Raw genomic sequence first — 15,523 nt, forward strand, 5'->3', positions numbered from 1 at the left:
AAGGGTCAACCTCATATTGCAGGTAGAACTAAGATAACTTTGGAGAAAAAGCCAAATTTATACTTAGGAGAGCAGCATAAAAATGTGTGGTAAAATCTAGAATGATCCAGAAGATACAGTGTGATTTTAGTCATTTTCTTTGGGAGCTTGATGTTGCCATAATTATGGCTGGCGATGTAGGATGAAGTCTCTGTCCTTCTTCCTATAACCCCAGGTTCTTATTTTTCCCAGACCCTGGGTTGAGTCTGTTGAGAGAGGGGAGGGAGCTCTCAGTAAGGAGGTTTGCACAGGACAAGTTTCTCTCTTGGCTGTTTCCCCATTCTTTGTTGAAGGGTTATCTGGGTACACATACCCTAGACCTCCTTAGACGTGGAAGACTGATCTTTGTACTTTTCCGTCTGAATGATTTTAATTAAGAAAAACTCTGGCTGCCAGTCTCATGAAGAATCATTACTTTTCCCCTACAAAGGCAGCACCTTTGTACGCCAGATCAGCCTGGCACAGAGAATAAAGGCTCCTGTATCCTGAGGGAACTTTTCTAGGAGGGACGACAGGTGGAAGTTCTCCTCAGTAGACAGGACATCCACCTGAACTCCTGTTGCTAAAGAGAGAGGAAGCCCCAGGGCTCCCCACAGACCGCCCTGGAAGTCTCTCTCTGGCTTTCTTATTGCTGTGGTCCATTTGTCCTGCATCTTCTCAATATCCCAAGGACCTGAAGTGGAGTTGCCTCCAGCATAATAAGTCCCCTGCCTATGTCCCAGCACCATTCTGCATTATTATACTCATCATTAATACTCTGCCAGCTCTTTTGTTTGGTGGGGAGGTCGCCTCACCTGGCCTGACCAGGTATGGAACTACCAGATGGTGAATTCTTCCGTTCTTCTGCCTTGCTCTTCAAAATGATAATGTGTAAACTAGAGAGCGGCTCTCCAGGCCATCCATGTAGCCATCAAGACTGACCACTGTTCTTTTCTCTCACCACAGCGTCACTTAGCCCCAGAAGTGTTTCGGGAAATCTTTGGAATGTCCATACAGGAGTTTGACAAGTTACCTCTTTGGAGACGCAATGACCTGAAGAAAAAAGCGAAACTCTTCTAAATCCTACACGTAGACAGCAATTAGCAAAAGGACTGACAATGGCGGTGACACATAGGATGTTGTATTAAGGCCCAAACTGGACTGGAGAATTTGCAAACTACTATCCCTCAGCAACAACAAAAAGGGAAAATCTGATTAAAACCTACAAAGCCAAATATTGAGCCGACCGACGGCAACACTTGCCAGGAAGCAATGGGGTAGAAATTTCTATGTTCCCACACTTGACAGTCGTGTTCACATGTGACCTTTTTACATCACCACATGTATACAACAGGAGCTACTTCTTTTGTTTTCTTTTAACTGTTGTCCAACAATTGTGCTGACTGTGTGGATAAGTGCCAGCAAGTGCCCTTAGGATGCCGCATGGAAAAAAGCAGTTGTAATAATTCCAAAGTATGAATATATTTATTATGTAGCACTGTGGCTAAGAAGGAAGAGCCTGAGGGACATATCCATGTGGTAGAGCCATTTTGCACACACCTTTCCTCACTGGCCTCACGCAGCTCTGCCTGCACCCCAGCAGGATGGAAATCGGTCGGGGAACCCGGCAGATCTGGCCGGGTGGGCTGAATAGCAGACCGAGTAATTTCTAACAAGCTCCTTGTTCTCTGCTCTTTGCTAGGACCTGGCTGGTAAAGGACTTAGCTATTATTTAAAAAGAATTTTTTTTTTAAGAGAAAGAGAGGGAAAAGGAATGAAAGGAAAACCTCCCTTAACTCTTTTTCTGCATCAAATAGTGTGCTTTCTTCTTCCTCCCCACCAAGGACAGGAGCTGTCTCGGGGGGACCCCTTTGCAAAGAAAGGAAAAAAACATTTTCTCCAGATTGGCCCAGCTGCATGCTGGTTGATGATTTTAGCACAGGGGCCGTAGCACTCTAGGCAAAAAAAAAAAAATAGTTCCGTGTCCTCCCACTGCAAGTTCTTGCCTCTGCTCTATATCTGGCATCCTCTCATTCAGATCAAGCCCACGCGGATTTTGGTTTTTTTAAGGTCTTTTCAGTGGTAGGCTAAGGAAAGGCATGTTTTTCCATTTTAAGTCTCTGCAACTCCAAGATAGATTGCCTCAAACTGATTTAATTTGGCCTTTTCAGCTTTCCTTCTGGCCTAGCACTGTGGACTTCATGGTTTGTGTGTATGGATGAATGTGTGTGTGTTTTAATTCACCCAGGGTAGTTTCGTGAATCTGCACATGCTTTTTAATTTTATTTCTGCTTGAATGCTCATCCCACTGTGCTGCAGCTTCCAAGGGACAGTTGCACAGGTGTGCGTGACTCAAAGATCAAGAGTGAGGCCAAACTGTATCCCCGCCACTACATTCTCCGTGGGAGGGCGTTGGTGCTTGGAAGCCAGCACACTCCATGACTGACGTAACTCAGGTCCGCATCAGACCGAAGACCACAGACCTAGGATCAGGCTGTGTGTGGGATCAGAGCATCTCACCAGAGCCCTCAACTTGTCAACACAAGTTGAGTGTCTAGGATTTCACCCGAACTTTCGTCTCAGACCACATCGTGATTCCTGAAAGCCAGTGGCTGTGACTCCAACGGGATGTGAGTCAGATGAGGGAGAGGATCTGCAGCCCCACCCGCAGGAGGTCAGGTCACATGTATTCTGCTCTGGGGCTCTGCTAAGGAGTTTAAGCTCGGTTTTAAAGCCAAAGGAGAGAACAATTCACCTGCCTATGCCACTGATGATAAAAGCTCAGAAATTCTTCCCGCTACCGGCACCAAGGATGAGGATTGGTTAGTAGCTGACACCAGGGGCAAAAGCAAGGAGAATAGTTTCTGAACCTGTGCTGCAGACCCCAACCTCATGACACACTCCATCAGCTGGGTGTTGAATTGAGCACTGTAATTGCTTTATGGTATTCTCCTGCAGTCTTCCCAGAGGCATCTGAATTTGCCTGTCCTTTCAGTGCTAGGCACTGAATGTTTGAGGACTGTTCTCACAAATTCGTGTGTGTGTGTGTCTGTGTGTGTGTGTGTGTGTGTGTTGGACCTACTAACATATTTTGCAAACAGCTCTGATGGGATGGACCTGAGGAGACCAGCTCTTCCTTGCAGTGTTGTCCCTTCGTATATCAATTGCCTCTTGCTTCATCTGAGGTTTCCACTGTCCATCTTCTCTCTGCCTCGGCACGATGCCTGGGTGTCCTAGTGCTAGCTTTGTCTGGCAAAGTGTAAGGGGTGGGGACTATGGTGTATTCCCAGTGTTTCCCTGCCACAATCAATGACAGGGATGGTGCAATAGGTCCCAGGGCTAGGCTGGGGAGAGATTTTTTTCATTGTGGGGATAATAAAGGACCCTCAATATTTTCATCAGTTAATGAGTTATGAGCCATGCACATGCAGATCAAATGTCAGTATAAGAAAAATTGCAATGATAGTTAACTGAATCCAAAATCTGTTCCCACTAATAAAACCCTACTTTTCTTGTAGCTTTTGAATTCAGTTCTGCATCCAACTTAGCGGGGAGAGAGGAGGTCCTTTCCATATCAAGTGTATTAGCAAATTTAAACAGCACAATGCAAAAATGTGTTGCCAGAAAACCTCAGTCACCTCCTGCCTGCCAGCAGAGCAGTGCTGTGCTCTGGGGAGAGGGCACTGGAAGTTGCAATGCAGAATGGGTTCCCCCAACTCCACTCCCCAGCAGAAGGTTCCCCCTAGAGGGATGGGTTCTGGAGCTCTCTGTTTCTCCCAACTGCCAAGTCTCTGTGGGCTACCATGCCCTATCCATTTTGCTAAACTGGGCTCAGCATGCTTGTCCCCAAAATGTCCGGGTCACTGCACAGGAGATAGTGTTCTCTGCTTGATCCCTGCCCTGCGCTACACGTAAGAAGTCCAGTTATTAACAGTCAAATGAACAGGGATTGTTCACTCCAGGAAGGGAATCATGCACATGGCAAGCTTCCCCAGTACATACGTAAAGGGCTACATTTTTGAGTGTTGGGCTTACTTGTGATGCTTTAAGCACCGCTGATGGCAGGAAGTAAAAGAGGCCTCTATGGCAATATGAAAGTCAGTGCTTCCTTTAAAGTTTCTTCCAGAAAAGCCAGGATGCCATCTAGTCTTCCTGTGTGACTTAGGATGAGACATAGAGTGCATCTGGAAACTTGCATAGCTGGCTATGCATCTACCTTGTGGTTTGGGTGAGTTATGAAACATTCTTGATGTGATTGCTTCAATAGGTAAAGATCAATTGCCCGTTCTCTGAAACCTCAAACAGAAAAGCTAGAGTTAATAGGTAAAAAGTTGCAAAAAAAAGTGGTTTTTATCTGCCCTGTCTTCTAGGCTCTTCCTCCTTCTCCCAATTCTGTTGTTTCCAAACTGAGTTTCCTCTTCTGAGGTGAGGCTGCAGCAACTCTTTTCAACTCTCCTCCCCTCAGTCTGGTTATGTCAATCAACTCCACTTGGAGAAGTCTTGCTGGAAATGTTTATAAAACTTTCTCCTAGTTTCTTTACACTTTAAAAGCAAACACCTTTTTCTAAAGAATTGCTTCTCAGATGATTATATAAAATGTATACGCTTTTGCAAGTTTAAAAAATTCAAATTAACCACTTTTGACTAGGTAGGTCTTTCTAAAAACTCTTCAAAGCGGACTTGGTGTTAGTGTTCTCTCGTTCTCCTGCCTGTTGAAGGGGCAGGCGACCCTCCAGGCTCTGGGCTCACAGAGCCTCTTTCTGACTGTCTTGAAAGATGGTGGAAGGAAAATGAACTCTTCATCACCAACTCTTCTGTGTCCTCTGAAGCCAGCTCAGTTCTTACCTTTCTGTATTTCTGGTCACTGTTTAATCTGTTTCCTAGGCCAGCCTTGATTTTATTTGATTTGTCAAATTATTTTCTTTTACAAACCAAGTGTTTGTCAGTATTCCCTAAAACTCACTCATAGTGCTCTCTTCTGAAGAATGTTCTGTTCAGACAAAGAGATTATTTGGGGCTTGAGATTTGCAATGGCACCATCTTAGAGTACATTAAGGAAACTACGCAACTGTGTTGTAATGAAAAGAAAGAGAAACTTTGACATTTTAAGAAAATTCCTATCTTTCCATTTGCTGCCCAGGAAGCAGTGGGGAGATGGAGACTGACACGCTTTGCTTATGGATTTTTGTGTTTTTATTTGGCCATTTAATGTATGGTAAACTCAAAAAGAAAGGGGGAGGTGGTCAGTTTAAGCTGAAAGGAACTTTCCAAACAATGTATGTGTACACAGCAGAGTTAAACAAATCCAACATTTTTTGATGCTTAGTATAATTGAGTGGCAATTGTTACCATTAAATAAAATTCTTCCCAAAAGTGTCTCTTGCCCAGAATGAAGATCCCTTGAGTCATTTTCTGAGCCCATTCTCCAAAGGCAGGAGACAATAGCGTATACGCTAACATTCAGAGAGGCAGTGAGCCACTGCATGATTGTATACGCATTTGTTTCTCTACGGAAGAGAAAACGAATGTCCGCAGAATTGATGTCCTTTGGGGGTTTGGTGTACACACCCGTCCAGTAATAAATGTGTGTGGTTTCTGTGAGTTGCTGACAATCCTGCATCGAAGCTCTCGCGGTTCTTTCATTTTATGTTGGGTTTATGGCGTTTTCTATTCAAGTGTCGGAAGGCACATGGTTCTTCCTGCCCCCCAACCCCCACCCTCCCCTTTCAGACTATGAAAGCAAATATTTGGAAGAACCGCTGTTTAAAAGATGTGTCGTGTCCCCGTGAAAGTGAGTGGGTGGGTCCGTCTGCACCCCGAGTACCGTGTGCTAGCACGCAGAGGCGGTGTGGCCCGCTGGCCCCATGTCGCTGTGCTTTGTGATTGCCACCTGCCCCGTGCTCCTGTTGCAGGCAGCACCTGCCCCCCGATCCGCGCTGCGCTCTGCATCGCTGTTGTACTCACAACTCTGTGAATAAAGTGTGTGCTTTATTCGTAAAGGCCTCCACACTGTGTTTTCTTTCTCATTCCTCTGCTCCTTTTAAAGATCTGTCCCGTTTGAAAAAGCATCAGCCCAACTTCCAATATCCAACACACAATCAGAATTAAGCCGAAGCCTTGGGAGTGCATTTTTATCATGCAGGAAGGTCAGTTAGAGGGGGAAATGCAACAAATAGTAATGGTGTGTTCCAGGACTGTTTGTCCGATAATTCAGACCACACTGACCAAGTCCACTAAAGAAAAAAATTTTCACGGCGCTGTTGCACTGTGCTGTTCTAGCTGGGTTTGGTGTTGTTTGTGACACAATGTCATCGTTTAGACAAGGCTGTGGATTTGAGGAGGTCTGAGGACAAGAGCTTCTGAATTGCCATGAGTGGGGGCCATTGTGCTAAGAAACTAGAATGCAGTGGGGGGAAACATCTTTCAAATCTTTGACCTCCCCTGCATTATCAAATTTTAAGTGAAGAAAATCTTCCTGGTTTCAATTTACTTATCTTTACTGCTGAGATTTTGGGCTTGCCAGAAAATGCAAGGATCTGTTTATACTCAAGATGGCCTCCTCCCACCATAGCTGATCTACTGTGTGTCTATCGAGCCTATTGTCTTAGTCAGTTTGGGTTGCTACAACAGAATACTACAGCCTGGGTAGCTTGAACAGCAAACATTTCTTTCTCACAGCTCTGGAAGCCTGGAAGGCCACAATCAAGGTGCTGGCAGACCTGGTGTCTGGTGAGAGTCCGTTGGCTTTGTAGACCAGCGCCGTCTTCTTGTGTCCTCACATGGTGGAGAACAGAGGAAGGAAGTTCTCTCAAGTTTCCTCTTATAAGGGTACTAATCCCATCATGAGGGCTCCATCCTCATGATCTAATTACCTCCCAAAAGCCCTTCCTCCTTATACGTTCCTATTGGGGGTTAGGTTAGGGTTTGACCGTATGAATTTGGGAAGAACACAAACGTGCAGTCCGTAACACCTGTCCAGGGGCCAGTTGCACTAGCGTTCATGTGGACCCGCACTTGGAAGCTGGAAACAGGTTATTCTCGAGACACTTGGCTTGTTAGTTCCCTACTGTAGAAAAGAGGTCAGGAGGCCCTGGCTGGAAGTCTGAGTTCTACTCTTTTTTTGCTTCAACCCACCCCAGCGTGACCACCTGGGTCCATAATTAGCACGGCCAGTGTTTGTCTTCAGTTCTTATCTTGCGCTCTGTGTGGCATTTGCCACTGTCATCACCATTGCATTGAAAGTTGACTCCCTGCCTCACTTCACTGGTTAGCTGTCACACACTCACAGCAAAGCTGACAAGCCTGTGTGGGGAATCCAAGGCCCTTCATGACCGGCCCTGGCCTCGCCCACCACTCAGCTTCCCCTCCCACAATGCCCCACCTTTGACCCTTGCCCTCCAGCTCTTCCAAACCACTGTGAGTTCCCTGAGCACACCATGCCCTCTCCTGCCTCTGTAGCTTTGCCAATGGCATTTCTTCTGTACAATGTCCAATTCTTCAAGGAGGCGGAGAGCAGAGAGGATCTGGCCCCAGGGACAGGAGGTAATGTCAATGCTGACTATTTGAAATCAGTTGCCCATAGTTCTTGGAGTGACCGTGTGAGTTTCCCATGGGCTCCATTTGCCCTAAATCAAAGACAAGCCTGAGTCCACACCCTCTCCAAAGCCTGTCTTGATGGGCCCAACCCTACCTGCCCCAGTACATTCTTTGCATACTATGGTTGAACATCATGTTTGACACTTTTTAAGTGTTGCCTGGTACTGCTGGCTTTGCATGTGTTTCTGCTCCTCAGTTTAGTTGCAGAGAGATCTTTATATTGAGTGCCAGGCCTTGTGCCAATGGCATCCCTCATGACATCCCTACATGACAGATCACTGTAGCTCCTCTCTATGGGGGAGGAAGCCAGAGTTCAGAGGCTAACTAAACATGCCTAATTACACAGCCAGGGAGCAGCAGAGCTGGGATTACCCAGGTCTGTCCCACTTCAAATCCCGGGCTGTTTTCCTCTGTGTCTCACTGCCTGTGAGCTTCTGAAGGCAAGGACTGTGTCTCCCACCTTCTAAATCTCCCAGGGAGCACCGCACAGAGCAGGTTCTCAGTGTGAGACTGGCCAGTTCCCTTCAGTCTGGCCGTGAGCCCCATCACTACCACCACACCGTGGTTATGAACAATGGTTGGGGGTCCTCACTAGCTGTGTGTTTTAGGGTGAGTTATTCAACCTCTCTAGGCTTCAGTTTGTTCATCTTCAAGTTGGACAAAATAGTAATGCCCATCAAACATTGTTGCTATATTGTGATAACACATGTTGAGCACAGCACAGTACTTAGCACACAGTAATTGCTCGAGAAACTTTAGTGATCTTTATTAAGAGTAATTAGCCACTTAGACATAAAGAACCCCTTAAGCTCCTTGAGCCTCAGTTTCCTGATCGGTCAGTTAGGAATGAATACCTGCTCTGGCTGTCGTATGGGGTTGTGAGGCCAAATGAAGTAAGGCAGAAACACAGCAAACACAGGAAAGCAGGTGGTTATATTATATCAGATGGTGTTGGGTGATCAGGATTTCTGGTACTTGGATGAGGTGTATACTATTTTAAATAGCTTAGTCATTTGAGAATTTTAGTTTTTGTTTGGACTTTTTCCCCCCTCTAGTCTGTATATGAACACTCCAGCATTAAAACAAGCCTACAACTTCTTTTATATGCTTCAATAACAGCACTTTCTTGGTCCAATAATAGTCTAAGGTTGAGATCCCCTGAAGATGTGCCAATTAATAGGAACCATTACAGAAAGTAGTATATAGCAGTTGAGTGCAGGCTGTACACCAGACTGCCTGGGTTTGAGTCCAGCTCCACCAATAATTACCTGTGTAGCTAGTGACAATTTGCTTAACTTCTCTAAGCCTCAATTTCCACTTCTATAATAGGAAGAATAAAACCTACCTCAAAGGGATATTGTGAGACTCATGTAGAACAGGACCCAACATGATACAAAATGAGCAAACATTAGCTTTTTTTAATAAAATCACTGCCATGTAATAGGGACTTATTTGCCCAGCCCTGAGCTAAGCGTATGACACGATTGATTTCACAAAGCTCCTTACATCATTTCTATTTTAGAACTGAGAGCAAGTGTCTTGTACAAGATGTGCCCTGCCCAGTGGTGGGGCTGGGATTCACACCCTGCCTCTCCAGTTGCAAGCTGGGCACGTGGGCAAGTGTCATGCAGAAGGGCTTTGGCATCCCCATGGGCGCTGTGGCAGCCAGGGTCGCAGGCTGGTCAAAATGGAAGCATCCAAAGGCTCCAGGTTGGGGCTCGGCTCTTCCTGAGGGGTTTTTAGAGCCATTGGCTCCAGTGTTTCCTGGGTAGGGAGGAGTTCCCTAGCCTTCTCAAGGGATGCCTAGAAATACCAGCTGCAAAAGAGCTGAGACTCAAGATGGCTTTGGTTCCAGAAAGATCTTTCCAATTGTATGACTCACTTCAAAGCAACCCAAGGCAGCAAAGGCTGAGCTGCCAGTCCTTACAGTACTGGGGACATTTCCTTGACTCCAGAAAGCCACCAGTCCACCAGAGCCCCTGCTGCCCATTGCTGGAAGGGGGCTCCTCTTCCCCTCAGAGCCAAACAGCCTGGGTGTGTTGCCAGGCCTGCCCTCTTGACCATGGCCCATTGTTGGCCGGAAAGCCCTGGGAAGGGTGTGGACTTGGTGCTGGCAGCCTTTGAGAAAGCCCAGGCTGGTGGGAGGCCTAGTGCCCAAAACTTCTGGGAATCCCGACCCCAAACTTGAGGACCTGCCTCCACCCCCTAAGTTCTTTTCTCCGTCACACAAGGCCGGGACTCTGACAAAAAGTGCCTCTTCCACTCCTACGGCCCTTGGGGGAAGGCTGTAGCCAGTCAGGGCTCTGGAGGAGGGTGTAATATGACCACATTTATTTTACTTTCCAATCTCAACTGGATAAAAATGCTCTCCAGAGCCTGCCATTGTGCTAAGCACAATAGCAGCCCCTGGAGAGGGTTTTCTGTATTTATTTGTGCGTCCCCCTGCTGCTGCCTCTTAACTCAGCCCTTCCCGTCAGATAAAAAGAAAAGTTGGCTTAGGAAAACCTCCCTCCAAAGCAGAAGCCGGTTCTGCTTTGCCCTAAGGGTATGTTAGTGGCGGGGGAGGGGGGGGGGACCTCCCAGAACATCCCCATGGGCCTGGAGGCAGGGCAGAGCCCTGGGCAGCTTCTCGTTGTGGACTAAACCCAGACCCAGAGTTTGGGAATCAGGCTCGAGGGTATGTGAGTTCAGATGATAGTAAAGGATGGTGTGATCGTGGTGTGATGGCAGCCTAACATTCTTTGAGGGCCTCTGGAGTGCCGAGTGCTGGGCTAAATACTCTGTGTAGGTTGTTTCGCTTAATCTGCAGAGGGTAAACCCAGGAATGAGAGAGGCCCACTGGCAGGTGGGTGGGATTCTAACCCCCTCCCATCAAGTTCAAAAACCACATTCCCCCTAAGGCTGTCACAGCTCTCTGGGGTCAACATGTTAGCTGGAGGTTTTCTGAAGATTTGCCAGAAAGACTATCTTTGCAAAGACAAATATGACCCTTTCTGAGCAAGGTGGAGCCTGGCCATGAATAACAACATTTAGTTTGAAACTGGAAGGATGCTGGCACAGAAAGGGTAAGTTCTGTGGTTCCTGCTATTGTCTCAAAACACATGCTTCTTAATGAGAAGTTAGAAGGTGTTGATGGGTGGTTACATTCCCATTAGGTGGGAGCAAGAGTCAGCCAGTTTCTCTTGTTTGGTTTCTTTTCTCTTTTTCTTCTTCTTCTTCTTCTTCTTCTTTTTTTTTTTTTTTTTTTTGGCGAGGAAGACTGGCCCTGAGATAACATTTGTTGCCAATCTTCCTCTTTTTGCTTGAGGAAGATTGTCACTGAGCTAATGTCTGTGCCAGTCTTCCTCTATTTTGTATGTGAGACACCACCACAGCATGGCTTGATGAGCAGTGTGTAGGTCTGCAACAGGGATCTGAACCCGCAAGCCAGGCCCCCAAAGCAGAGCATGTGAACCCAACCACTATGCCACCACCAGGCTGGCCCCCGGCTTGGTTTTTAAATAGAATGATTACTCCCCTCCTCCACGTAAAAACAAGATGTTTCAGACATCTCAGAGTAAATTGCTGGTATATATTAATCATTATTTTAATCAAACGGCTTCCCCTGAATGTGGCACTTTCAAACGCATCAACTATGATCCCCATAAGCAACCTGGGTGAGTGGTGTTGCCTCGATACACAGATCAGAGGTTGCCTGACTTGCCCAAGCTTGCAGGAGGAGTTGGGGGAGGAGCCGAGACTGGACCCAGGTCCGACTGCAAAGCTCATGCTTTAGTCCACAACGAGATCCTGATTAGGTAGTTCTGGGGTGGGAGCTGGGCAGCTGTCTCTTTAAACAAAATTTCACAGCTTCCAGGTGATTCTGATCAAGCAAGTTTGGGAACACCTGCCCCACGGTGCGTAGTTCTAGTCAAGAGCAGAGCTGGTCTGTGACTAGCCAAGAACCCGTGGCCAGGCTTCATCACTCACTGTCAGCCCAGTTCATGGGACCAGAAGTCAGACAAGGCCTAGGAAGTCAGGCCCTGCAGAGAGGGCTACTGTCCCCAGAGGGCTCCCTAGGAGATGGCTGGCATCTTCCTTCAGCACAGCAGGCCGTCCAGCCCTCTGGACAGATTCCATCAGAATCCGCTCAAATGTCACCTCATTTGCAAGGAGATTGTCTCCATTTAAAGAAAGAAGCCTGAGATGAGAGAGAACCGAACCGGTCAGGTGCTCAGTTGCTTAAAGGAAAAACAATCCACCGGCATCTATTCTCCTCCTTTTCTCCACTTGCAACCTTGAGAAACCTCTGAATGTTGAAGAACATGGCCTAGAAATACTGAGATTGTACCAAACAACTTATTTTTCCCCCCAGGGTGCTCACTGTTTCTTCAGTCTATTGTTTGCTAGGAGAGTGAGCGTAAAAAACTCCAGTCTTAGGTTTTCTACTGAGACTGTCACTCCAGGGAAATTTAGTGACTGTCTTCAGGGCCTGGCTGGAGGGAGAGTAAGAACAAGGAAGCCAGGAGTCGTGACTGCAAACTTTTTTTTTTTACATAAGATTAGTTATTTTATTTTTGAAACCTCACATAGGAAAGCATCTACAGAGGGTTGAAATAATATCCCCCAAAAGACATGTCCATCCAGAACCTGAGTGTGACCTTGTTTGGAATAAGGGTCTTTGCAGATGTAGTTAAGGCAAGCATCTGGTGAGGACATAATCCTAGATTCGAGCGAGCCTGAAATCTAATGATGAGCGTCCTGGTAAGAGACTAAAAAGAGAAGACACAGAGGTACACCCAGAGAAGACCGAGGCAGAGATTAGAGTTGTGTTGCCACAAACCGAGGAATGCCAGGAGCATGGGAAGCTGGAAGAGGCAAGAAAGGATCCTCTGCTAGAGCCTTCAGCAGGAGCATGGCGCTGCCTGCCCCGTGATTTTGGACTTCTGGACCCTAGAACTGTGAGAGGATAAACTCCCATTGTCTTAAAGCCGTCCAGTTTGTGGTCATTTGCGATAGTAGCCCAGGAGACTCGGATTGCATCCTCACCAGTGGAGAAAGGTCTCTAACTCCTCGGCAATGTAGAACAGGCAGAGGTCCGGGCCAGACTCCCCCAGGGTGCTGACCTAGAGCCCCAGGACACCAGGATGCTCCTGCCCAGGTATGGAGAAACAAGGCCTACTTCTCCAACACCAGGGAGGCAGGTAAAGATTTGATTTTTTCCTTCCTAGAAAAGAAAAGAAGATCAACTTTTGCCTGGTTATCAATGGGCTTGTGTAGCAGGCCTCACTGGCTAAAGCTATTTGGAATGTTTTCAGCAGGTACAACCCACCTTGGGAAAGGACCCCCTCTGGGCAGAACAGGGTCGGCCAACCAGATGGTGGCTGTCCCCTCCTCCCTCAAGGAACTTTGCTGTTAGGACGGAGCCTGGCCTTGGGCTAGGTTAGAACTCAGAGCATTGATGCCAAGGTGCACCATTTCTGCCAGGCTCAGGGGCAAAGGGGCCTGCAAGTTCCGCCTCTTCCCTGTAGGCTGTTAGGCACCCTATATGCTGACTCCTTTAGACGGGAGCCACTGACCAACAGCTTGAGCTGGACAAGTCACTCATGCCTCACTGTCCTCATCTCCATAGTGAGGAGGATGACGATGCTTATCCCAGAGAGCTGCTGAGAGGATTAAATGGGTTAATGCATGTGGTGCACTTAAAACAGGCACATGGGGGCGGGCCCCATGGCGGAGAGGTTAAGTTCGTGCGGTCCGCTTCAGCGGCCCAGGGTTTCGCTGATTCGGATCCTGGGCGTGGACATGGCACCGCTCATCAGGCCATGCTGAGGCAGCGTCCCACATAGCACAGCCAGAGGCACTCACAATCAGAATATACAACTAAGTACTGGGGGGCTTTGGGGAGAAGAATAAAAAGAAAAAAGAAGAGTGGCAACAGATGTTAGCTCAGGTGACAATCTTTAAAAAAAAAGAGGCACACAGTAACAGCCACTAATGGTTGGCAAAATATGATCATTGTTATTGTCAGTATTATTAGTATTTAGTATTAGGTGTTATCACCATGAGGGGAAAACGTACATTAGCAGTTTTAAAACTCAAATGATCCTGTCTATACCCAAGGAGTTCTTTAAAAAATGCAGACTCCTAGGCTTTGCCACCAGAGTTTGATTCAATAGGTTTAACGTGGGACCCACTAATTTCTGTGTGTGTGATTGTGCGTGCATGTGTGTGTGTGTGAGACAGACAGTTTTGTTTTTAAAGGTTCACCCTGAGCTAACACCTGTTGCCAATCTTCCTTTTCTTTCTCCTCCCCAAAGCCCCAGTGCATAGTTGCATATTCTAGTTGTAGGTCCTTCTGGTTCTTCTGTGTGAGCTGCCGCCACAGCATGGCTACTGACAGACGGGTGGTGTGGTTCTGTGCCTGGGAGCCGGCCCAGGCCGCCAAAGCAGAGTGCCCTGAACTTTAATCACTAGGTCATCAGCTCTGGAGAGAGAGACTTTTTGAACAAAACTCTCAAGTGATTCTGGGCCTAGTGGTTCACAAATTATTAGTTGTAAAAACACTGCCCAAATTAGGTTGTTCCTCCCTTAGATGTATGAAGCTTATTTTAATTATTAATCACTGGGAAGAGACTATGCTTTCTTTAAAATTAAAATTGAAATCTTGACATCTCATTTCGTTTTCTGTATTTGGTTACTTTTAAATCATACAAAACGCCGAGGTCTTAAGTTTCTCTTAACGAGTCTTTTTCTGCTGCAGAGGTGCTTAAATTCAAATCACTAAGCTTTATGCTCATCATTTCTCAAGCTATGTAATTTAGAAGGAAAACACACACACACAGGGTATTTAAATGGATTTTTTTCCAGTCTGGGACAAACGTTCTATCAAAGCTTTGAAGTTCTTTAAGATCTTTCCAGAGGTGAGAGTGGATTTGTCCTTCTCCAGCCGCTGTGTCTTCCTTCCCAAACACATGAGCAGATGCCCGGGGGAGCATCCACCTACTACCCCAGCACACCCTTCTCTAAGTAAAGCCCACTCACATCCAGGTGGGCTGCTTTGACGCCCAAAGTTACCTCTCTCGTTGCTGCTGACGCGGAATGCCTCCCATGAAATGTTCTGAAACAGGTCAGTGCTGTGGTTTGAAAGTGTCCCCCACAAAACTGATATGTTGAAATCCTGATGCCCAAGGTGACAGTGTTAGGAGCCAGGGTCTTTGCAGGGTGATGAGTCATGAGGGCGGAGTCTGCATGACTGAGATCAGTGGTTTCCACAAGAGGCCCCGGGAAGGTCCATCAGCCCCTTCCACCAGGTAAGGCCAGAAGGAGAGGGCTGCATCCCAGATGAGGGCCCCCACCCCACTGTGCCGGCACCCTAAGCTCAGACCTCCAGCCTCCAGAACTGGGAGAAGTAAACTTCTGTTGTTTATAAGCCTCTCAGTTTATGGCATTTTTGTTGCTGTAGCTTGAACAGACCAAGATAGCTAGCAAGTCAGCTTCCAGACGCACTGGGCTTTTCCTCGAGTCTTTGAATCTGCGACCCTTGAATGGAGAAAGTCCTGTCCCTGCTCCCCAGGTCGCCAGAAAGTGGGTGTTCCATGAAAACTCTTTCATGTTGGGGGAGAAAAGTGCAACCAGAGGAGCACTAGAGAGAAGGAGGCCTGCAAGTCTAGCCCTTATCTTTACACATCTGGCCCTACTTGAACTTGAGGTAGAAAGTTGTCTTTCCACTTTTAGGGCTCACACATTGCGTCTCTATCCATTGCTACTTTCCACCTGAATGTGTTTCAGATTTTTTTTTTTTTTTTTTAAAGATTTTATTTTTTCCTTTTTCTCCCCAAAGCCCCCCCGGTACATAGTTGTGTATTCTTCGTTGTGGGTTCTTCTAGTTGTGGCATGTGGGACGCTGCCTCAGCGTGGTCTGATGAGC

The 15,523-nt window shown here is 46.9% G+C and overlaps 1 protein-coding gene across 25 annotated transcripts in view; it reads left to right on the forward strand.

Annotated features, from left to right (window-relative positions):
• The window catches only part of ABLIM1 (actin binding LIM protein 1), a 290,205-nt gene extending 284,586 nt beyond the window's left edge, over positions 1–5,619 (forward strand). For 24 of the 25 annotated variants that reach the window (XR_011493660.1, XR_011493689.1, XR_011493684.1 and 21 more), the window contains one exon: positions 985–1,268. Coding sequence is in view for 1 of the 25 variants with exons in the window: in XM_044750337.2 (XP_044606272.1) it covers positions 985–1,098 (114 nt within the window). In the remaining 24 variants the exon portion in view is untranslated. Of the gene's footprint in view, positions 1–984 lie in introns of all 25 variants that reach the window. The other variant, XM_044750337.2, reaches the window with a different exon arrangement.
• Positions 5,620–15,523: the final 9,904 nt, after the last annotated feature.

Source organism: Equus asinus, chromosome 2 (genome assembly GCF_041296235.1).
Source record: "Equus asinus isolate D_3611 breed Donkey chromosome 2, EquAss-T2T_v2, whole genome shotgun sequence".
Classification (NCBI taxonomy): Eukaryota; Metazoa; Chordata; class Mammalia; order Perissodactyla; family Equidae; genus Equus; species Equus asinus.